Source organism: Diuraphis noxia, unplaced genomic scaffold (genome assembly GCF_037042655.1).
Source record: "Diuraphis noxia isolate RWA-SAM2 unplaced genomic scaffold, SU_Dnox_SAM2 contig0001, whole genome shotgun sequence".
In the NCBI taxonomy this organism is placed as follows: Eukaryota; Metazoa; Arthropoda; class Insecta; order Hemiptera; family Aphididae; genus Diuraphis; species Diuraphis noxia.
Window position 1 is genome coordinate 14,198,395 of NW_028301711.1, and position 23,950 is coordinate 14,222,344.

Below are 23,950 nucleotides of genomic sequence, written 5' to 3' on the forward strand. Positions count from 1 at the left end.
GGATGTCACCGACGCGTGTGAAGTTGGCCCCCCCACATTGTCCAATTTACTCCAAACCTCCGCCATTATTTTGAAAATAATTTGAAAATATTTGAAAACCATGTTTCAGAATTTGAAAACTATTATTTTCACCGCAAAAAGCTTTTTTGAGTTGGGGGGGCCAAGTTCACGCAGCCCCCCCCCATGTTTTTCGATCAACTCCAAACCTTCACCAATATTTTGAAAATAATTTGAAAACATTTGAAAACTTTGTTTCAGAATTTGAAAACCTTTATTTTATCTATAAACATTTTTTTTACTTGGGGGGGCCAAATTCACGCAGCCCCCCCATGTCGTTCGATCGACTCCAAACCTTCACCAATATTTTGAAAATATTTTGAAAACATTTGAAAACGAGGTTTCAGAATTTGAAAACCTTTATTTTAGCTATAAACATTTTTTTTACTTGGGGGGGCCAAATTCACGCAGCCCCTCCCCAAAGTTGATCGAAAAACATGGGGGGGCTGCGTGAACTTGGCCCCCCCAACTCAAAAAAGCTTTTTGCGGTGAAAATAATAGTTTTCAAATTCTGAAACATGGTTTTCAAATATTTTCAAATTATTTTCAAAATAATGGCGGAGGTTTGGAGTAAATTGGACAATGTGGGGGGGCCAACTTCACACGCATCACCGTATGCGTTGTTTCCGTCTTAGGGCCAGTTGTACCAGTCTAGTTTAAACTAAGTTTAAATAAGATTTTTCTTAAACTCGGTTTAAGACCAAATCACATGTTGTACAAGATTAGTTTAACGCTTAAACCCAGTTTAAAAGCAAGTTTAGATAAACCGCCGATCTCAATGGTTTAAACTAGGTTTAGCAATATTTTTGCCATAGATCCATCATGCATACATTTTGATAATTATGAATTATGATACTGATAATTTGTGTTAAAACAATATTTTGTGCAAAGAATCATTAATTATATTTATTTTTTAATTTATATTTATATAAAAATGAATAACGAAATATCGGAGGATGAGGATTTTGTTGAACTTATAAACTTGATTGCGAATGAACGAATACCAAGAATAATCAGGCAGCGTCCAGATTATTTTCTATGTCTTCGTGATTTTGAGTTTGTTGAAAGGTTTCGGCCATCAAAACAAGCAGTATTATATGTACATGATCTAATTCAATCAGAAATCAAACATCCAACAGACAGGTAATTAAAGTTATGTACAACTAAGCTTTCCCCTCAGAATTTGCATTTAAATAACTCACCACTGATTCTGCATAATTGCTATTTTATTTTAGTTTTAACTTAAGAAGTATTACATTGATTTTATAATTTTTCAGGAACTTCGCCGTTATATCAAAACAAATGGTACTAATGACTTTGAGGTATTTTGCGTCAGGTTCGTTTCTTGTTGTGTGTGGTGATTTTGTGGGTGTGCATAAATCAACTGCTTCAAGAACTATAACACGTGTATCAAGTGCTATAGCTAGACTTAGTTCAAAGTTTATTAGGTTTCCCGAAACAGAAGAAGAAATCTCAGTAACTAGGCAAGAGTTCTTTTCAAAACGTAAATTTCCAAGGTGCATTGGTGTTATTGATTGCACTCATATTAAAATTAGATCACCCGGAGTGGAGGATGCAGAAATTTATCGAAATCGAAAACAATACTTTTCTTTTAACGTCCAGGCAATATGTAATTCGAATCTTAAATTTATGAACATCGTAGCAAGATGGCAAGGCAGTGCTCACGGTTCAACAATTTTTAACAACTTCCCAATACGAGGAAAATTTGAGAGGGGAGAAATGGGTGATAGTTTACTCATAGGTGATAGTGGATATCCTATCAGGCCATTTTTGTTGACAAAATTGTCAATTGCATCAACACGAGCTGAACAATTATATAATAAATCAATAATAAGAACGAGAAATTTTATTGAAAGAAGTTTTGGAGTCTATAAGCGTAGATTCCCAATTTTATCAGTTGGAATAAATATCAATGTGTCAAAAGTTGAATCAGTCGTTGTGGCAACTGCAGTATTACACAATCAGTAAAACTACTTTTTAGCAATGTTTTTATTTACCTTCAACCATTGGTTCTCCTTCACTATTTATATTTTTGCTTTCCTCATTAAATGATACATCAAACATATTTTGTTGAAGTATAAGAGATGGACGAGTTCTTAACATGTCTGGGCTATATTCAGACCAATCCAAAACTACATCAATTGGTTTCAATCCAGTATTTGATGCCAAAATCATACCACTGTTACTACTCGAGTTCATAACACTTTCTGTTCCCGGTATGGTAAGATTCCTGTCATCGTCAAATTCTGAATTGAAACCAGTCATCTGATTCCCAAGGATTTCCTGAACCTCTGACTGAATGTCTGTTGAAGAGCTGGTTTTTGCAGGTCCCCCACCAGTACCACGAAGGTATGCTCTTTCATCAGAAAACGCTGTTTTGCCACATTTTTTTATATTTTCATACTTACTACGAAGAGTTTTGGGTGATCGATAACATTCACCACAAACGCTGTTAAATTTTATAGCTAATTTTTCATAGGAGGCTGCTTTTAGTTTGTTTGAGTTAACATCTGTTTTTTTACATTCAATAGTTGAAGCATATTTTTTAACCAGAGCGAGCAAAGTTTTCTCTTCTTTGAAAGAAAATTTAGTGGCTCTTTTTTTAATGTAAGTCATTTTTTAATAACTACGAGTATGATGACGTATTTTAAAATTAAATTATATTTGAATAAAATAAAAAAGATTACCTGAACAAATAAATTAACTTTAAAACTACAAAAGATTAATAAATAATAGGTATTATTCTGAAATTCTGAATTAATGTTATCATGCTATCATTTTTAAACATGAAGTGATAATGCACTGATAATAATAATATTGATGTGGTATAGTAAGTTGTCCCAACGTTCATAAAATCCACTGACCGCTCTGTTAAACCTAGTTTAACTATCTGTAGTTTAAACTACCATTGAACAACATAGCAAATTTAAACTCAGTTTAATTTTTAAACCAAGTTTAGGTAATCTCTAGTTTAAACTAGACTGGTATAACTGGCCTTACAAACGTAGAACATAGCAAAAAATGCACTTGCGCGGGACAACTTTTCTCCCTGAGTATTTATAATAGAATTATCAGAATTTCACAACGCATAGGTAAGAACTTTATCAAGAAATTCGGAATGTGTAACCGGTGAATATTTCCCCTTAAAATAGTAACCGATAACGATTAGAGAAATTTTGTATGGTAACCGGTGACACTGTTGGCAGTAAACGTTCATGTTTTACGTAACCATATCGCTAGTATGGTGTGTCCGTTCACTCCCCCATTACAACTTGTAATAATGTTACCCCTTTATATTCGAATTTTAGGCGGGAATAATAGTATTTATTTTTATAATTTTTATTATCATACCATTATTTGTATTTTTTATTCTTTACTCGTTAGTTATTATTTATTATTAACTAGTTCTTTTTCTCGGGTATAATTTAAACATGAGTATTTTTAATAATTTATCGGGTTCAGAAGAAGATGTCGACCTTTATTCTCGATTCATTATAGTTGAAGACGAGGTTGAGGAGCAAACCCAAACGTCAACTTAGATGCTGTTGATTCTGAAGACAGTGAGTATAATATAATATTGAATTAACGATGTTCCCACTTCCCAATTAGATACTAATAAACTTCTATCGTATGTTCTTTAAATAACCTAAATATCTACTATTCTTCACAGTTTTTTTTTTTTTTTTTAGTAATGTTCTTGTATGATATTAGTTTTAATTATAAATACAAATAATTAAAATTTAATTACAGGTCCGTTATCATGGACAAATGTAGCGCTTCAATATTTGGTTTATTTATTTATGCATATGACACTCGGCATGAGCTCGTATTTAGATTTAAATTTAACAGAATTAAAAGATATACATATATAGAATATTAGATAAAATATAACAGACTAATAACAATAACAACAACAAATAAAACAAAGCAGACTAAAATATTATTGGACATGTTCTTCAAACATGGTTGTTAGAGTCGAATATCTAGTTCCTCTAGCCATTTGATCGCCATTGGTCCGCAGATGTGTAGAGTTGCTATCCCTCCTTCAAATCTTCTTCTTTAACATTCCTCAACAATATGGCTTGTAGTCTGTATTAGACCGCACTCGCACAACGGGGAATCAGTCATGCCCCATTTGTGTAATTGATAGTTACACCTAGCTTGCCCAGTTCTTATTCGGTTTAGGGCCGTTCATTGTGCTCGACTGAGCTCGAACCCAGGTACTCTGCTATCAGGGACGCTAACTAAGAAATGGTTTCGGACGTTAGTGTTTGTCCATTTGTTTGCCCACATCTCCTCTATTGATTTATTTGACCATGCCATGCCCCATATAGGTTTTCCGGAACTAAGTCTCTTGGGTGGGTGGTTTGCTATTTCTATTTGTACAGGTAAGTCTGGATAGTTGCTCAGTTTCAGTATCATTGACTCAGTCTGGACATGCCTGCGTAGGTCTATATTAGACAGTACCGGCAACCAATCTAGTTGGGTTGATCTCACGGTGCCTGTTATGATTCACATGGTGTTATTCAACTGTACGTCTACCTTCTTGCAATGCGCGCTTCTGGCCCACACAGGGGCACAGTAGTCTGCCACGCTGTACACTAGGGCTAGAGCAGAAGTGCGGAGCACGTTTGCGTGGCAGCCCCAGCTTGTGCCTGCTAGCTTGGCAATAATGTTATTACGTGTTTTTATTTTATCTTTCACGCTTTCAAGGTGCTGTCTGAAGATTAAAGTTCTGTCCATTCTTACCCCTAGATATTTTGGTGCTTCTTCAGTGGTGATTTTTTGGTCTTCGATTACTATGTTTAGTGTTCTACTGGCTTCTCGGTTGTTTAAGTGGAAAGCGCATGTTACTGATTTATTTGGGTTCAACTTGAGTTGCCATTTCTGAAAGTACTTTTTTACTTTTGCCACGTCTGCGTTCAATACACTTTCGATTTCTTCAAAGGATGTGGCTTGTGTAACTAATGCTACATCATCCGAGTTTCGGTATCTTACCATAATTCCCAATCTCGGTGGCGAGTTTTGCAATCCAGTTGATGCATTTGGGACCAACGTTTTTGAGAAACTCTGGGAGGATTCCATCCGCCCCTGCTGCTTTTCCATTTTTAACTAATTTTAAGGCGGTTTGTACCTCGTCTGGAGTAAAATCTGACGCCAGCTCTGATCTATCTTCGCACTCCTCGAGTGTCTCCTTGAATTTCCTCTTTACTTCGGATTTTTCATGTTTATTTGGCTTAATATTGGACGTCTTGTAGATGATGCTTGATATGACATTTGCTGTGACGTTGCCGTTTTTCTTTGAGGGTTGGGCGGCCCCCAGTTTCCTCAGGAGTTCCCAGCTCTTTCTACTTGAGTGGGTGAAATCCATATTATCCATTACCGTAATCCATCTGTTCATTCTTTCGTTGTCCAAAGACTTAATTAGCTAGTCTCATCTCCTGTATGTTCATATTCCTTCAGTAAAGAATCACACTCCCTGTTCCAGCACGGAATATAATTTTGCCTGTGGCCTCTTGGAATGGCGGTGCTCGCTGCTTTTTTAACTAGTTTGACAAACCTAGGGTAATTCTCCGGCAAAGGAGGTATACAGTTGATGTTCTTCTCCATATAGCTTGTATAGTCTTCCCACTTTGCCTTGCGTAGGTTCCACCTTGGCATAAATGGTTTCTCAATTCTTGGTAGGTGTACACCTATGTCTATTGCTACTGGTTTGTGCTGTGTTCTAGGGAAGTTATGTAAAATAGTGCGGGAAGCTCTTAAGGGTTGATGATGGATGTCTGTTGTTACAAAACAAAGGTCAGGAGTTGTTGCTGTGCCCCATCTGCCAGAAACGAAGGTGCCGCCTTGTTTGGCGTCGTATAATAGGTGCAGGCGGTTGAGTGTCGCCCAGTTACATAGCCGTTCTCCATCTTCATTTTCAGTTGTATAGTCCCAGTTGGTGCTATGAGAATTGAAATCTCCGACGTATACTGTAGGACATTGAGGTGTTGGAAGCATGTAGTGGGACCAGTTGGTTGAAGGAGGCTTATATACATTGTAGATGATGAGGTTATCCAAACGAATACCAACTGTATGTTCGTTACCAGTAACTGGATTGTCAAGGCGATCCTCCACCTTATGGTTAACATAGGTGGCCAGGCCATGCTTTGGATGCCCAATGTAGTCGATCAACCTGAATCCAGGGATCCTCAGACGCCTTGTTTCTCCGTCTGGGATGTGAGTGTCTTGTAGGGCTAGCACGTCGGCGTTGCTAAAGGTTTTACCTAGTATTTCTGCTTTAGAGCTTGTTAAACCTTCTATGTTAAGGTGTATGATTCTTATGTTTTTCTGTGAGTCATTACAATCTGGGGAGTAATGTTCTTTATTGGTTATGTTTAAGGCTCTTGACCTATCATGAAAAGTCTGTTTATTTTTGTTTTTGTTATTGAAATTTAGTTTTCGAAATTTATTTTTGAAAGGTTTAGGTGTTGTGTTATGGCTTACGCGAATATCGCGTGGGTCAGGGTAGCCCTGAGAAGGGCTGTTTTGCCGAGTATGCCAGGAGGTCTACATGGGACGTCTGGCAGTCGGTTTTGTGTTGTTTGGTTTCGTGGAATGTTAAGCTAAATTCAATCTCAAAGATCAGAAAGCACCTTAGGAATACCACTATACTTACAGGGAGGACCACGAGAAGGTACAGCACCCCCCCCCCCCAATATTTGGTGAATAGAAGAGTTGAGTTGGACGATGACTTCCGTTCATCAAAAACTGGAAAAAATATCAAACATTGGGAACGTATAAGCAGTGCGCTGAAGAAAATGGGATTTTCATATACAAGTAAACAATGTGATGACAAATTCCGAACTCTGAAAACTCATTATACAAAAGTCCATGACAAATCTAAAAAATCTGGTTCTGGAAAAATAACTTGGCCCCATTATGCTTTGATGGAAAAAGCAATGAGAGACATGGGAAGAAAACAAGCGATTTCACCACCTTTAGGTATCTATTATATTTTCTTATATGTAAAAAAAAAAACAGTTTTTAATCTTAAGGTTAAAATTAAGATATAATTAGAGCAATTTATTATATTATTCAGGATTATATCTAGAGACAATTTTTTTTAAATATAAAGAAACAGATGGTTTGTAAGGAATGTGATTATTTTGATTTGTTTGCCTTATATCATCATGGTTACCCATTTTTAAGAAATACTCAACTCATTATGTATTAATAATTTGATTATTTTATTTTTTTAACTAGATTTAATAGTTGATACACAATTTTCTACTGGTTCTAATATTCTAAACAATAACCAAGCACAGTCATCCATATCTACAAAAGAACTGGAAATAACAATAGATGGTGTTGTAACTTCTACTAAACGATTTAAGTGTGGTTCAATGGTCAAAGAAAAGCAACCTTTGTGGGTCAAGGAATTTTTATCTACTAGAGAAGTGCAAAACGGTGAAATATTAAAAAGGTACTGCAGTAAGAGAGTAATTTAATTCATCGTGTAAATAATCTGGAAGTCTGGTTTATGCATTAACCAAAGTAATAAGGTTTATGCATATACCTTATTACTATTTTAAGCACAATATTTTTTTTTTAATAAAGCTTAATAACTAAATTCAACTAATACTGATTTAAAATTCATGTTTCTCTTGGTAATAGTTTTATATAATATGAACTTATTTTCTAGACTAGACAAGTCAGACGAAAGGGATTCAAAATTGTTAGAAGTCCAAAACCAACTTCTTAAGAAGTTAGATCGCAGTAATGCAATTGAAGAAGAAAAATTGGAGTTTTTCAAAAAAATATTTAACTGATTTATTTATTTTTCATTATAGTTGTTGTAAAGCATAGAACAAACAAATTTTTAAGTTTTGTAATACTTTTTTTCATTAAGTTTTGTTATATATTTTCAGTTAAATTTATACAATTGGTTGCATAATTCATTTCTTTTTTGTGATCCTTCTTGTGTAACATAGGCATTCCTTGGGACAAATCGTTCATATGTATCAGCATCAAAATCATCATTTACAGTCATACATATATTATGTAGACAACAAGCTGCTTTTACAATAAGTCCACAATATTATTTATCATAAACATCTAGTTTTCTAAAACCATCATAGTATGAAGTAATGAGTACTTATTTTATAATAATGATCTTAAGTATTGTACATTAAAATGCTTTACTTCAATTTACGGAATCGTCCAACCAGTTTTCCAAATGCTTGTTCCACAACAATTCTGGAACTACTCAACTTTTGGTTGAAATGTATTTGAGCAGGTGTCAAGTGACCAATGTTCTTATAAGGTATTAATAGAGCTTCAGTTAGAGGATAAGCTCCATCACCAATCACATGGCTACCTTCTGGTATAATTGTTCAGGGATCATCTAAAAGTTTTTGCCCAACACCACTTCTTCTATAAACTCGTGCATCGTGCGATGATCCAGGCCATCCAGCGAATACATCAGTAAACATATATTGTGAATCCACAATACCCTTGTTCATTAATAAAAAGGATCAAATGAGGAATATGACTAATTAGTAATTACATGGATTGGGAGTAGTAGTTTTTTATTTAGCACATAATATTTTTATACCTGTGAAACTATTGAAGCCACTTGTTTTCGGTTTACAAACATAGTACCATCTAGTTTTGGCATTTTTTTCCGACCAACCCAAGGTGCGAGAATTTTAATATGGCACCCATCAATAGCTCCAATTACATTTGGTAGTGCCCCTGGCCTTAATGAGTTAAATTTTTCGATAGTTTCAATGGCTCTTTGTCCAATAGGCCATTTAATAAGTTTATAAGAAATCATGTTTAACTTAGTTAAAATACTTTTAATTATTGAATGGCTTGTGCTTTCAGCAACATCATATCTGTTAGCTAACTGCCTGAAAGATAATTTATAGATAAAATATAGTACATTTTTTTTAACTACTCATTAAAACTATTATTAAAAAAGTTATTCTGAATTGATAACCTACTATTAACTAGTCATTTTTTTCTTACCTATGTGTTTCACAGTTTGCCATAAACCATAGAAATATTAAAATTTGATTTTCCACTATTACTGCTTTGTACTTATGTTGAATGTAAAAGCCTATATGGGATATTAGTACCTATGTAATAAATTTATTGTTAATACATAAATATTAAAAATAAATAAAATTAATACAAATCAAATGTAAACCTCGACACTAGTACGGGTTAATCTAAAATGGCATTTGAAGTCAATACTGTTCATACAAGGAACAGTGATTTCTCCAAAATCAGAAAATTTACTTCGATGCTCCTTTTTAGTGTTCAGAATAAGGAAGTCATCAAAATCTTCAATAATACTATTAATAACTATAAAATAGACATAATTACGAGTAATATTAATAAATGACTATTTTTAAATATGTACAATGTAGGTCATACTAAAACAACGTGGAGGAATAGCCGCAGATACAATTACTTCGGCAGTCTTATTTTTTTTAAGAATATATTCGTTTAATAATAATTTCATTTTATTATTATTAAAATTCATTTTAATTGACATTTGAATAATAAATAATTATTAATATAGGTATTACACTATTACACTATTACACTACTTAAGTACGTATTTAAAAGTTTTTTTATTCAATTTAAAAAAAAATGATAAGATATTTTTAAATTGATAAGAATAAAAACTAAGTAGGTACGGGACATGGATTATGGTGGGGGACCACCGGTTACGACATCTGAATTTCTTCCACCAGTCACCACTCACCACAGTGGACTGTTGACTGTTGGAAAAATTCACCGGTTACACATTCCGAATTTCTTGTATCTGTATCATAGCGTCGTTATTTTTTTGATAACATAAATATAATTAATGTTATAAGCTTAAGAAAATACATTTATTTTGTATTTTTTCATTTAATTACTTAAAATGATTGGTTTGTGCCATCAAAAAAATAACGAAGCTATGACACAGATAAAGTTCTGATCTATACGTTGTGAAATTATAATAATTTTACAATAAATACTCAGGGAGAAAAGTTGTCCCGTGCAAGTGCATTTTTTGCTATGTTCTACGTTTCTAAGACGGAGACAACGCATGCAGTTGTGAGTTGTGACATCCTCTTAATGTCAACACTCAACAAATAACAATAATATATAATTAGTATTATACAGTAATTTATTATAATAAATTATATAAACATTATAAACCAATTGGCATTGTTTTTAACTTCTACACCAACAGCTTCATCATCTGCATGTTCTTCAAAGTCTAATTGATTAAATATAAATTGATCATCTTGGGTTTGAAGTTCTTTAAACTCTTCGCGAATACGCCTTTTTTACTAGACCGACTTTAGCAACTCATGTTTTTAATATAAAAGCAAAATTATGTATATTATATAAACGTAGTCTTTTATACAGCAATAACCGCATTATAGGCGATTTATGATATAACAACAATCTTAAATCATGTTATTATGACGTGATAATAAAATAATAATAATAATAATAGAAATCTGGGGATATTGTATCTCAGTATTCTAATAGTATCAGCTGGTCTTCTATATAAATAATTGTTATACGATATCAAATAATATTATGTAATAATTTTTTCATTGTTTTCATTCTGCATCATACGCATCCTTTCACATTGTAGTACTCCCGTACTACACTTGTACACTTTAATTATTTAATGACGTGCTTCGACTTCTCGTTGTTGATATTTGGTAGAGACATTAAGGTATGTTGAAATAAGTAAAAGAAATCAATGTTGTATTATACGTGAGAACAGTATGTTTTAATAAAATAAAATAACTTAAAATAGTAACAATGTAATTTTAAATTGTACTTGAAATGTGAAGGCAGAGTTTACGCTCGGTACCTGAGAACTACGTGCAGTAAGCTAGTAGAAATAATTCTAATAATTCTGCTTTATGTTTAAAACTAATACCCCTTATATACCCGTGACCTTTTCCGTGGCGTGATCTCTACCAAGCCACCGGATAGGCTTACAATTTATGTTCGTACATACTAGTGGATACATACAAAAAAAAACACATTCGTAATCAATTTATCATAATACATTATAGTTTTATAAATATGTGTTTCTAATCACGTAGGTCAGAATAACAAGAGCATTGTACAAATGTAATAATACAATACCCGGAAATCCCTGGTACAAAGAGTAAACCTGGTTTACTACATGCCTCCCCTGTAAAATTGGAGCCGTAGGTTCCAACTAGTAAATGGGTTTGAGAGTTGGATAGAAGGAAACGGATGGTTGCGTTAGTTGAGGTTCTTCTGTGATAGGTGGAGCTGTCGCAGTTGAAGTAGTTGTCTCCTCCAAGTTGATAGTTTCCCTGCTTTGGTGAAGTCTTATTATAGTGTGCTCGGTTTTCATTGTATTTGGTTTTGTTCTTTCTTCACGTTGGTTATTAATTTTGACCCATGTAAATACGAAAGTTAACATTATAATAGTAAAAATCATTATGTATAATACATAATTATGTATGATTTGGTTTTCTTCCAACTGAACAAATTTTTGTTTGTTCTCGTTATATTCTTGCAATTGTTTGTGTGTTTTTGAAATTAAGTTAAGGTCGTTCATGTTATTATTTATAACATTTTCGTCTTTCATGGTATAGAGGTCAAGTGATACGTGTTGGTATTCTTGTCGAGTGATAACAGATGTCGGAATAAAATCTGTAAAATTGTTTTCAGAACTGCTGCTTGGTATTAATAAGTCTCGTGTTGCATATCCTTTGCATGTTTCATTTATTGTTATAACTCCTACTCCTTCTAAAATATGTGTGCTGGCTTCCAAATCGTTTTCACAGTTAATTATACTAACTTCATTGTCTGTGGCATATAACCAGTGGCGTAGCTGAAGCTCAGTCAAGGGGGGGGGGGCGATTTCAAAACTCAAATATCATAAAAGACAAGAGTTACCTTTGTCACAAATAACTAGTCATATTTATTTTTATACTTACAATTTTTTTTTTTGATTACAGCAATATAATAAAAAAATACAAATAGATATTGTTTTAGTATATGTTTTTATACATTATATCTTAAAATATATTATAATTTTCAAAGCAATATATTTCTATTTTTTTCGCTGGCAAATCTATCTATAATTACTTGGACGTCCACTTCAATATCGCGATGTATATTTAATAAAGCCAAGCCTGTCAACCTTTCCTCGCCCATCTTGGATCTTAACCAAGTCTTTAATCTAACCAAACAAAGCAACATGCAATAAAGTAAAAACAAAAGCGAAAGCATTTACCTGTATTTTACATTTTTACCTGCGCAAAGTTGAAAAGCTACGTTCAGCAGTTGCTACACTAATTGGCAAAGAAGCAAGGATGTAAAGCAAAGAACTAATATTAGGATAAATCACATCAGAACACTCATCAATGGCTTCCAGAACATTTTTTGGTAGGTCATCACCTAAAAATAAAAATTATATAACGTATAAATATTAAAAATGACAGTTTATTAAAATCAACCAAATAATAATTATAAAATGATTAATAGAAAAAAAACTGACGCACATTACCGTCATTACCAACAAATATTCATTACCACAAATATGTAAACTTAACATATTTATGATAATGTACACGTACGCCTACATTTTTAGTACTTACCATTAACGGTATGTTGATCGATGGTAACCTTTTCTTCATTTTCCGTTTTTTTTTTCTTTATTTGTGTATCTTCAGTTTTATTGGATGATTTGGATGTAAAATATTCATTTATTCTCTTCATTATAATATTAATATGTATATTTTCAATTCAATTAAATTTATCGTTATTTTATACGAATTATGAATTAAATATTAAACAGAGTTGATAATAAAAATAAACACTTCAAGTGAAATTTGTTGATAACAGTTAAGATAGTATGACCACTATGACCATGTTAACAAAACTAGATTACTGAAAGCAAAGAACAAACTTTACTGCTTAAAGAATATTTCTTATCTATCTTTAGGGTTGACGGTATTGAAATTTGAAACCGGTATTGCGGTATTAGATTCGGTACCGGTATGAAACGGTATACCATGATACCGGTATATACCGAAAAACCGTAATACCGGAAAACCGTAATACCGAAAAACCGTAATACCGGAAAACTAAAAAACACTGAAATTATGTGCTGAGGGAGTAAACAATTTTTAAAAAACATTATATTACAATATAATATGTTATATATAAATATTTATTTTATTATATAATTATATAGAGGGTATGGCAAAGAAACTACCTTATTTAAAAAAAATAATAACACAGTGTCATAGTGTAGGGGATGTCTTTTTTTTCAATTTACAGGGAGTCATTAAAGTTTAAATTTTTTTTTTTTTAAATCATATTATTAAGGCGATTAAAATAATTAGGGTCTTTCCTCAGGTCTTTATTTTTGTAATAAGACAAGATATGATGAAGGAGTACCTTCCCCCCTTAGGATTTTTTTTAAATTGATTTCATGAACACATCAAAAAACATGTTATATCAGGGTCTGTAAAAGGCAAAAAAAGCACACTCTGAAAAGGATTTACAAAAAGCTGAGCACACCACTAAAAACAAGAACTGTTTCTAAATAATAAAAAATTATTAAATCAGTAAAATTTAAACATAAAATAAACAAATTTATTAGTATTCTTTTACTAATAAATAAATATTAACAATACAAGCCCTGTCTTTAACAAAATTAAAAATTATTAACTCAGTATACTGTATAACTACTATAACGTTAACATAAGTTCAAAAAAAAGTATTAGAATTAGTCATTAGATATTACTTGGAAATAAATTTTGAGTTCATTGATAAAAAAATGAGTTCTTCAGCATGTCCTGGAGATAGTAATGACCGATGATCTGTAATAATATTCCCTGCAGAGCTAAATATCCTTTCACTAGGCACACTGGTGCCAGGTATACATAAGTACTTCATCGCTAGTAATGATATTGTAGGCAATTGTGAATGATATAGTTTCCACCACTGAAGAGGATCAGCATCAAGAGAAATAAATGGCAAGGATACATATTTTTCCAATTCAATTTGGTTTAAGGCTTCGTCGGTCACATTGTTCATAACGGGACAGTCAAAGTTTTCCAAAAATGCTGCTAATCCTACAGTATCATTAAAACAATATTGATATCAGAAATATTATAGTTTCAGTAAAAATATTTGAATAAAAAAAAACCAATCTTTACTATACATACCATCATTTTTCTGAACCTTGAGTTCCTTACTTTTAGCTTGGTTGCCTATTTCATCCATTTCAAGTTGAATTGAATTTTTTACTGTATCTATATCTCTTGGATCAATATATGCTGATTTGTACCTTGGATCCAAAAAGCATATTTTTTGTAAAAACATTCTACTTTCTTCTTTATTAATGTAACGTTTATGAAATGGTCTTTTTATATCGTCCTTTAAATGATTTTCAATATGATCTAATAAATTATCAATTGTATTCACACTATCCACATGTGTATCAACATCATCATCACTTATGTCTCCACAAACTTCATTTGTGTTAAAATATGAATTTATATTATTATCCATAAGTGTACATTGACTTAAGATTGGAAATAATTGTTCGCTCTCCCCAAAATTTTCACTATTATTCGCTCTAGTTGATTCTTCTTGTGTTAAGGCACAAGTAAAATTTGATGAATTTGTGTGAAGCAAAGTTTTTTCAAGTTTTGTATAAACTGGCCAAATTGAAGAAGCTGTAACAATCTTTTCTGCACCCATATGTTCACCAAGAGTTTTTAGTGGTTCAAAAATTTTGCACATCACCAAAATAAGTTTTTGTTCATTGCAGTTTGGAAGCAGTTTGATTTTTCTTGATTTCAACTTAAATAAAACATCATAAAGAGCATCATAATTATCTCTTACAAACTGAATAGCAGGTAGATTAGTCCACCATCTTGTAACACATGATGCTGGCATAACTTTTTGTGGAAGGTCAAGTTTACATTGCGCATCTTGAAGCAATCTACGTAAGTTTGAACTATAATGAAATGTATATCTTAGTTTGGAAATATTAGAAATAATGGTTTTTATTGGATTTAAATTCATAGATGATGTAACTCCATTATTTAATGTGTGACCAAAACAACTAATATGATTTAAGTCCATTAACTGAACAGCTTTGATAACATTAGTACCATTATCTGTAGTTGCGGCAGATACTTTTGACATAGGAATATTCCAATCTTTAAGTGTAGATTCAATAATATCTTTTAGATTAGTGGCAGTGTGGTCTACATCAAGAATTGTGCAAGCCATACAATATGTTTGAAGAACCCAATCACTATTGATAGTATGAGCTGTTATGCCAATGTAAGGCTGTTGGACATTGGAAGTCCAACAATCAAATGTAAGCGACAGAAATTGTGCAGAGTTGAGATCATGTTTTATTCTACGTTTTACCTCAAAGTATAAAGCAGGAATTTTGTTATCAGCAAAAACTTGGCGACTTGGGATAGTATATCCAGGACATATGACAGACATTAGGTGTTTAAATCCTTGTTTTGATACAGATCTATAAGGTTGCATATCTGTGGCAATCCAATAGGCAATTGCATTGGTATACTTTTCACTGGTTGTTTTATCCAATTTCTTGTATATGTTCATAGATTGTTGTTTTAGTGTACAAGATCTACAAGTGAATAAAAATAATATTAAATGTAATTATTTCATTTAAGGTCTGTGGGCGAGTGGGTTCCAAATAATTTAGATTACATTTTTTTTAAATTGTTTTTATTGAGTATGTGGTTCATTAACGAATAAGAACAGTAAGTGTACCTATTCTACATATTATAACCTTAAGTTAGATTTTAAACTTACTTGTGAACTAAATTTGTACTGGAATTTAATGGCACTAGTTCATGATGTTCTGCACTATTATTAGCAATGTCACAAGGAGGATCACTGATGTCATCAGTTTCATTCAGATCATTTCTAACAAACAATTTTCAAAATTAACTTGTGAACATAATGGCAGATTAAAGTACAATGGTATTTTATCATCATTATTCATTACAAATATTGAAATATTATGTAAAAAAAAAATGTTTCTTATTATATTATATATTATGTTACAATTATGAAAAGGTTAAATCATTAATAGGTATTTGTATATTATTTACAATTCATAGATTAAATACCTATTAAAATATAAATGTTTATTATTAATTTTGTTTACTTGTTAAAGCTGTTATCTTGACCCTTTATATTCAAAAACTCCAAATGAATATTGGGATGATGTATTCTCAAGTGATTTATCAAATTACTAGTGTTACCTCCTTTAGCTTCAAAATTATTTTTGCACTTTAAACATCTCCCTTGGTCTTTGTTCAATTTTGTGAAAAAATTCCACACTTTTGATCTTTTTCTTGGCATGGTTTTCTAAAAGAAAAAATCATTGTAATATTAGGTAATTAAATAATTACTAATACCAGGTTGAAAAATGTATGTAAGTAACTTTAAAGGTTCTCTGAACTAAACAGATCAATTATCAATAATAGGTTCAACTTACCTTTTTAAACAATTAACCAGCCTGCAATAATAAATGCGATTAATTATTATTTAATTATAGGTACAATACTACAATGTAGATGACTCGATGTGTTCAGACGTTCAGTGTACGTTATTACATATTAATATTTAATATATTATCTGTTATCAAAGTCACTCTTACAACAATAATTATGACTCGATGAACGCATTTTCATTAGTAAACAATAACATTACAAAAATAGAATCTATTTTAATTTATATCACGGTCTTATATTATTGGCTATTGCCGTGATATATATTATTGCATGGAGGCATAATAATAAGTGTATAACCAATAACCATAGAATAACCGGTATAACTGATAACACTGGCAAGACTGAAAACTGTTCAGCAATTATATCCAATAACCAGTATACCAAAAAAGCGTCACCAAACGGTACTAGGTACGGTATTTCGGTATTTACGGTTTTACGGTATGCACCGGTATTACGGTTTTCCGGTATGCACCGGTTTTACGGTTTTCCGGTATGTACCGGTATTACGGTATACCGTTGTAGCGGTATTTGTGCAAAAACCGGTATACCGGTTAACCGGTATACCGGTATTGACGGTATACCGAAAAACTCGTCAACCCTATCTATCTTGATGAGTGAACGCGGGTCTTAGATAACAATGCAATGCACAGTCGCACAGATGATTAGATTATTATTATTTTTAGGCCTCGATAAGACGTTGATAAAATAAAATCCAATAAATACTTTAGCGTATTACTCCGAGAGTCTAATAGCCGTAATGTAATAACCACCTTTGAAAAATCTAAGGGGGGGGCGATCCACCCATCGCCCCCCCCCCCCCTCAGATACGCCACTGCATATAACCACTTGTTCCTGTATCTTAATTTGTGGAAAATGGTTGCTTGCAAACTTACGTGTCTTATGTCGCATGTATTTGGTACTTCTCTCGGATCTTGTAAAAGTTGAACCTCGCAAATCGGTCGGAGATTCCTAGGATGGAGGGATTAGATTTCTGGACATAGAAGGAAACCCTTAGCATGTTTACATTGATTATAGTGAAATTCGTTGTATGCTACATAGTGTTCCTTATTCTTACTTATAGCTAAAAATTTATGACTAGGTGCAATATACATACAATTTATAATATTTTGACAATAAGGTTTAGGTATTAAGTGATATAAAATGAAATTGTTTTGATATATTAATGGTATGGTTATTACAAATAATATATTATTATTAGAGTAATATATCTTAATATCTGACAGCTTTAATATGCCGTTAACGGTTTCAGTTGATAATTCATAAGGAAAATCTGTCCCTATAGGTAGAGAGACCCTAATGTCCTGGAATTGCTCCAGTAGTTCATTTGGTTCTATCAAATATGGATGTATTTGTCCTAATCTCGCATTTTCAATAATTGTTGCTAAAATGTCTATTTCTATCATATATTTGGTTAAAAGTAAGTTCATATATGAAAAGTGTCTAAATACATAGTTATTTATTTGTTGTTCTACCGTTATATTTTTTAGTTCATCAGTTATTAACTGGTAATTATAATATTCACGCCCCTCATAATCCTTTTTTACTCTAACAATTTTTAGTTGTTCTTTTTCCACTTTAAGATTCGTTTTTTCCCCCTCGGAAAGTTTTAATATCCCAAAATTAAACTTCTTAATACAATTAATGTCACACAACCCGTAAATGGTTTGTGCAATTTTTACCAAACTTCCTAAATTTATACTACGTTTTGCTACGTGATCGTGATGACCTATAGAATTATATAATATATTTTTCTTTCCCCTTCCTTGTCTAGCGATTCCGTGTACTAAAAACAATAGATTGTGACAATTGGCAACAGCTTGATGACTTATATTCCTACATGCTTGGTCCGTTTTCGTTAGTAAAGTATCAATAAAATCCCATTGTTCGTCATATTTTTTTAAATCAATAAATACGGTTAGATCCCAGTTAGATGTCACAATATTTACGGTCCCGCTGTTTTCGTAATACAAGCCCGATTGCTGGTGTAATTTTTCGTCGATGAACCGGTTAACGCTGGTTACCAATGGAATGTAGATAAGGGTTAGGAATTGCCTGTAAATCGTAATGTTACGGTAATTTAGTTATGAGTTTTTTTTTTATTATTATTTACTACTATACGATAGATATATATATATATTTATTATTTTTTTTTTTGTTTTTTTTTTTTAAGATTATTCATGAAATATTTTTATATTATTAACGTGTATTCGATAATCACGTCGACCCTTCTTAATTGTAACATTTTCATTATCATGAACCATGACCACTTCATATGGCCCCGACCAATTAAGACCTAGCGTATTCTTTTTGTGTTGTTCCTTAACTAACACTTTATCACCTACATGCAGCGTTAACGGGTTAATATTTTTATCATAGTAATGTTTATTGTCTTGTTTCTTATTAATTAAATTATTCCGTGCTAACTCGTGTGCCTGTTGCATATTACGTTTAAAGTCAAAAATAAAGTTATCGTAATTATATTGTGGCTCAACCTTTCGTGATAGTGCCGCCGGAATATTAGGTTTATGTCCAAAAACAAGTTCGTATGGAGTATAATTCGTTGATGTGTGTATAGTACTGTTGTAACAAAATGTTGCGTAGCACAACAAATTGTCCCATTCGTTATCTTTGTCTACGAAACTTCTAAGATAATTTTTTAATGTTCTATGTGAACGTTCTAAAAACCCGTTTGTTTGTGGATGCCAAGGAGTAGATTTGGATTTCTCTATATCCAGTAACTTACACATTTGTTTGAATACATCTATTCTGATAAAAAATTGGTCCCACAGTCTGTAAGAATGGAAAACGGTATTCCGTATATACATACAAAACATTCCACGAATGCTTGAGCTACCGTTTGCGCGTCCGTGGCACTTAATGCTATGGCTATCGCGTAACGAGTAAGCTCGTCCTGCATGGTCAATATATATTGATTGCCTAAGCTGGTCTGTGGTAAGGGTCCCACTATGTCTAAACAGATACGCTCGAAAGAATTGGTAACAGTGGACGTGATAAGCATTGGTTGTTTCGTTTTTAAATGTGTTTTAGTTTTTTGACACACTTCGCAGCTCGATATATATTGTTTTACAGATTTCTTTAAATTTTTCCATTGATAGTTAAGTTTTAATCGCTTAACTGTTCGAGAAACCCCGGAATGTCCACCCAAAAGAGAGTTATGATATTCGTAAATAATTCGTTGTTTCTCGCTATCCGTAAAACTTTGTTCTTTATAAATGCTAACAGTTATATCGGTTCCTTTAAAAATAAATCTGATCATAGATCGAGTTCGTTCAAAACTAGTCATGGTTGTTACTCCCTCTAATCGAATCGTAGAACAAGTGTTAATTTTATTTGATAAACAAATTTGTTTCATTATATTAAATGCATTAAAAATTTGTTGTTCCGTTAACGTAGTAGTATGCATTTCTTTTAGTTTATAAAATATTATAGTACGTGTTAGATTATTAATCACTATACTATTTTCGTTTTCATTAAACTTTGGAAGGTCAAGATTGTACGTCTCTATAATCGATCTAATTGCTGGATGCGTGATTATCTTATCATTTGAAATTGGTAAAAATAAATTAGTGCTTTCATCAGCATCTTTAATACTACCGTTAACCTCGATTACTTTGGAATTAAATATAGGCTTTGTTTCCGCGATTAGAAAATCACTATATTCGGAATTATTTAACTCGTTATTTTGTACTACATGTATTCGTGATAAACAGTCGGCATTCGAATTCTCCGAACCTGCTCTATATATAATGTTATAGTCGTATTCCGATAATTGTAATCGCCACCGCATAAGTTGCGACGAAACATCTTTAATGCCAAATAAAAAAGTAAGAGGTCGGTGATCTGTGATAATGTTAAATTTTTGTCCGTAAAGGTATGGTCTAAAATATTTCACTGCCCATATTATTGCAAGTAACTCTTTTTGGATTACACTATAATTAATTTCAGCCTTGTTCAATGTACGACTGGCGTATGCAATGGGTTGGTCCGTAGGAACGGTGCCCTGTGAGAGAACAGCTCCGATTGCAAATTGACTTGCGTCTGTAGTTAAGTTAAAGTTCCCTTTTTCCCAGTCCGGATAAATTAATAAAGGTGGGCTCATAAGAATATTCTTAAGTTCGCAAAATGCGTTTTCACATTTATCAGTCCAATTAAAATTTACATTTTTCTTAAGTAAGGCCGTCAATGGTTTTGCGATTTTTGCAAAGTTGTCTACGTAACGTCTATAGTAATTCAATAGTCCTAAAAACGATTTAATATCCTTCGCGGTTTTAGGTCGTGGGTAGTCCTTTATACATTGTATTTTCCTTGGATCCGGGGACACCCCCGTTTCGTTAATAACATGACCTAAGTATACTACTTCTTTCCTTAGAAAATTACATTTCTGTGGTTGTAATTTTAAATTATGTACTCGTAATCTATTGAAAACCCCAATTAGTTTTTCCTGGTGGTCCCTAAGACTAGAACCGTGTACCACTATGTCGTCAAGATATGCAGTACACATCTCCTCTAAACCCATCAAAACTGCTTTCATTGCCCTAGTAAATGTGGCTGGAGCGGAGCTCAGCCCGAAAGGCATACGCACATACTCATAATGCCCCGACTTCGTTGAAAACGCGGTTTTATGAATATCGCTTTCGTCAATTTTTATTTGGTGGTACCCAGCTCTCAAATCGAGTGTCGAAAAGTATTTTGATGACCCTAGTGATTCTAAAATTTCAAGTAGATTTGTTAGACTGTAAGCCTCATTTTCAGTCATCTCATTTAATTTCCGAAAATCAACACAAATTCTAAGTTTATGTTTTCCATCCTGATCTGTCTCTTTTTTCTTAACCACTACCAATGGAAAATTAAAAGGTGAAGTAGAATTTCGTATTATATTATCTTGTTTCATTTCAGCTACTTGTTTTTCGATTTCCTGTTGATATGCCCACGGTAACCGGTAAGGTCGTATGTTAATAGGCTTTACACAACGCGGTGTGTTTATTTTATGTGTTACTACATCCGTAGCGCTTAACGGTTCCCCCTCGACATGAAATATGTCAGAGTAATCGTTAATTATTTCGAATAAATTATTTTTTTCTTCGTCATTCAAATGTTCCGTGTTAATCAATGTCGATAATTGTTTAATTTTATTTTCGTTTTTATTAGTTTCGATTAACCGTATGTTCCCATAATACGGCTCCCAGTCAATGTTACGTGAGGTCAACTCCTCGATAAGATATGATTGTTCCGAAATGTTTATTACGTTACTAATTAATGTTTTTTTATTCACTGGACTTACACTATTAGCGATTATTACATCGTCATTTAAATCTTGTCTTGTTATACCCACATAGCATTTCCCAATGTTAAAACTTCTATAAATGCTGAAGTTGAGTTGAATTTTAAAGACTCGAAAAATAATATTCAATAATACTAGATGAAGCGTTTATTTTTAAATGTTTAGATTAAAGTAAATTCTCAATGCTATATAAATACTTGATTTAGGTTAGATTTTAAATATTAAAAAGTTAATATGTATTAAATGCTGAATAAAGTATCGTTGGCTAACATTTAAATAGAGTATCATAAACAATGTTTATTAAGCCTAAATCTATAAGCATTAATTATATGTTACTAAGTTAACATTATCCACACATTGTATTAGAATTGCATTGTTAATGTATCTCCGTAGTCTTACCAGTGCGTAATATAGCAAATTTACGCTCGGCAGAACACTTGTAGCTCCTTTAGTTTAAAAATTACAGTGAATCGACCTATTATGAAATTTGATGGTAAGAACATCTGTGTTTGTACGTTGGTTTTTTACGGTAATTCAATTTTTAAGTGAGTTATATGAGCATTTTTAATATACTGTATATTATATGCTCATAACTCATTTAAAATTGAATTATCGTAAGAAACCAACCTACAACCACAGATAATGTACCATCAAGGGTCAAAAATAAATTTACAACTCGTTATTTAACGATAATTTCCTGGCCTAACGCGGCCGTAATAGATAACACCGACGTGGCTGACGACGCGATGCCTAAAAATAACCATTTTATGAACAATGAACCGGGCTCTAATTTACGCACTTTCACACACTCGCAATACAACGATTATGTTAGCGTCTCGCTAAAAAACTATATTTTTAGAAAAATAGCTTTACCAAGAATGACAAGAATATAATATAATATTATAATATGGCACCCTCATATTATATAACACATAGACCTATTAATAGGTTAATTATTTGTTAATAGGTCTATGATATAACCACAGATTATATAATTTATATAATCTGTGATTTAACCATAGTCCGACTCTAATATTTATGGATGTATCATGTATCATACTATCATGTAGGAGGCGATCGCCCCCCCCCCCCTTGAATCTGCATTTAAGGAATCGATTATAATATGTGAAATAGGTACACAGTTAAAATTGTTTAATATGGATCATTTTATAACGAAATTAAATGAGTTAACAATTTTGATTTTCTCCAAAAATGGTTGATATAAAATACGAATTAGTGATAAGAAAAATTACAGTAAAACATAATATTGAAATACAGTAATTGAATGTTGTAGTAAACCAGGTTTACTCTTTGTACCAGGGATTTCCGGGTATTGTATTATTACATTTGTACAATGCTCTTGTTATTCTGACCTACGTGATTAGAAACACATATTTATAAAACTATAATGTATTATGATAAATTGATTACGAATGTGTTTTTTTTTGTATGTATCCACTAGTATGTACGAACATAAATTGTAAGCCTATCCGGTGGCTTGGTAGAGATCACGCCACGGAAAAGGTCACGGGTATATAAGGGGTATTAGTTTTAAACATAAAGCAGAATTATTAGAATTATTTCTACTAGCTTACTGCACGTATTTCTCAGGTACCGAGCGTAAACTCTGCCTTCACATTTCAAGTACAATTTAAAATTACATTGTTACTATTTTAAGTTATTTTATTTTATTAAAACATACTGTTCTCACGTATAATACAACATTGATTTCTTTTACTTATTTCAACATACCTTAATGTCTCTACCAAATATCAACAACGAGAAGTCGAAGCACGTCATTAAATAATTAAAGTGTACAAGTGTAGTACGGGAGTACTACATACGTAACTTTTTGGTGTCAGGTGTGGGGTTTCTTCGAGTGAAAATTTTGATTCATCAAAAAGTAACTTGGGAACTCACTGACGAACTTCGAAAAACACGTTCTTGATATACTACGAACGCTACTTCAGAAACCCAATTATTT

General features: G+C 32.4%; 3 protein-coding genes across 3 annotated transcripts; 1 reads left to right on the top strand and 2 right to left on the bottom strand.

Annotated features, from left to right (window-relative positions):
• Nucleotides 1-5,502: 5,502 nt before the first annotated feature.
• Nucleotides 5,503-6,998, bottom strand: LOC107171206 (uncharacterized). The gene is made up of 2 exons (XM_089226470.1): nucleotides 6,989-6,998; nucleotides 5,503-6,425 (listed from the first exon to the last, which is right to left on the bottom strand). The coding sequence occupies exons 1-2, from the start codon at nucleotides 6,996-6,998 to the stop codon at nucleotides 5,503-5,505; spliced, it is 933 nt and encodes a 310-aa protein (XP_089082596.1).
• Nucleotides 6,999-7,007: 9 nt separating this feature from the next.
• Nucleotides 7,008-7,897, top strand: LOC149059847 (uncharacterized). Its single transcript, XM_089226476.1, has 3 exons — nucleotides 7,008-7,062; nucleotides 7,324-7,543; nucleotides 7,763-7,897. The coding sequence occupies exons 1-3, from the start codon at nucleotides 7,008-7,010 to the stop codon at nucleotides 7,887-7,889; spliced, it is 402 nt and encodes a 133-aa protein (XP_089082602.1). The 3' UTR covers nucleotides 7,890-7,897.
• A 5,810-nt stretch (nucleotides 7,898-13,707) lies between these two features.
• LOC149059848 (E3 SUMO-protein ligase ZBED1-like) lies at nucleotides 13,708-17,134 on the bottom strand. The gene is made up of 4 exons (XM_089218144.1): nucleotides 16,295-17,134; nucleotides 15,937-16,050; nucleotides 14,301-15,748; nucleotides 13,708-14,207 (listed from the first exon to the last, which is right to left on the bottom strand). The coding sequence occupies exons 1-4, from the start codon at nucleotides 16,489-16,491 to the stop codon at nucleotides 13,873-13,875; spliced, it is 2,094 nt and encodes a 697-aa protein (XP_089074270.1). The 5' UTR covers nucleotides 16,492-17,134; the 3' UTR covers nucleotides 13,708-13,872.
• Nucleotides 17,135-23,950: the final 6,816 nt, after the last annotated feature.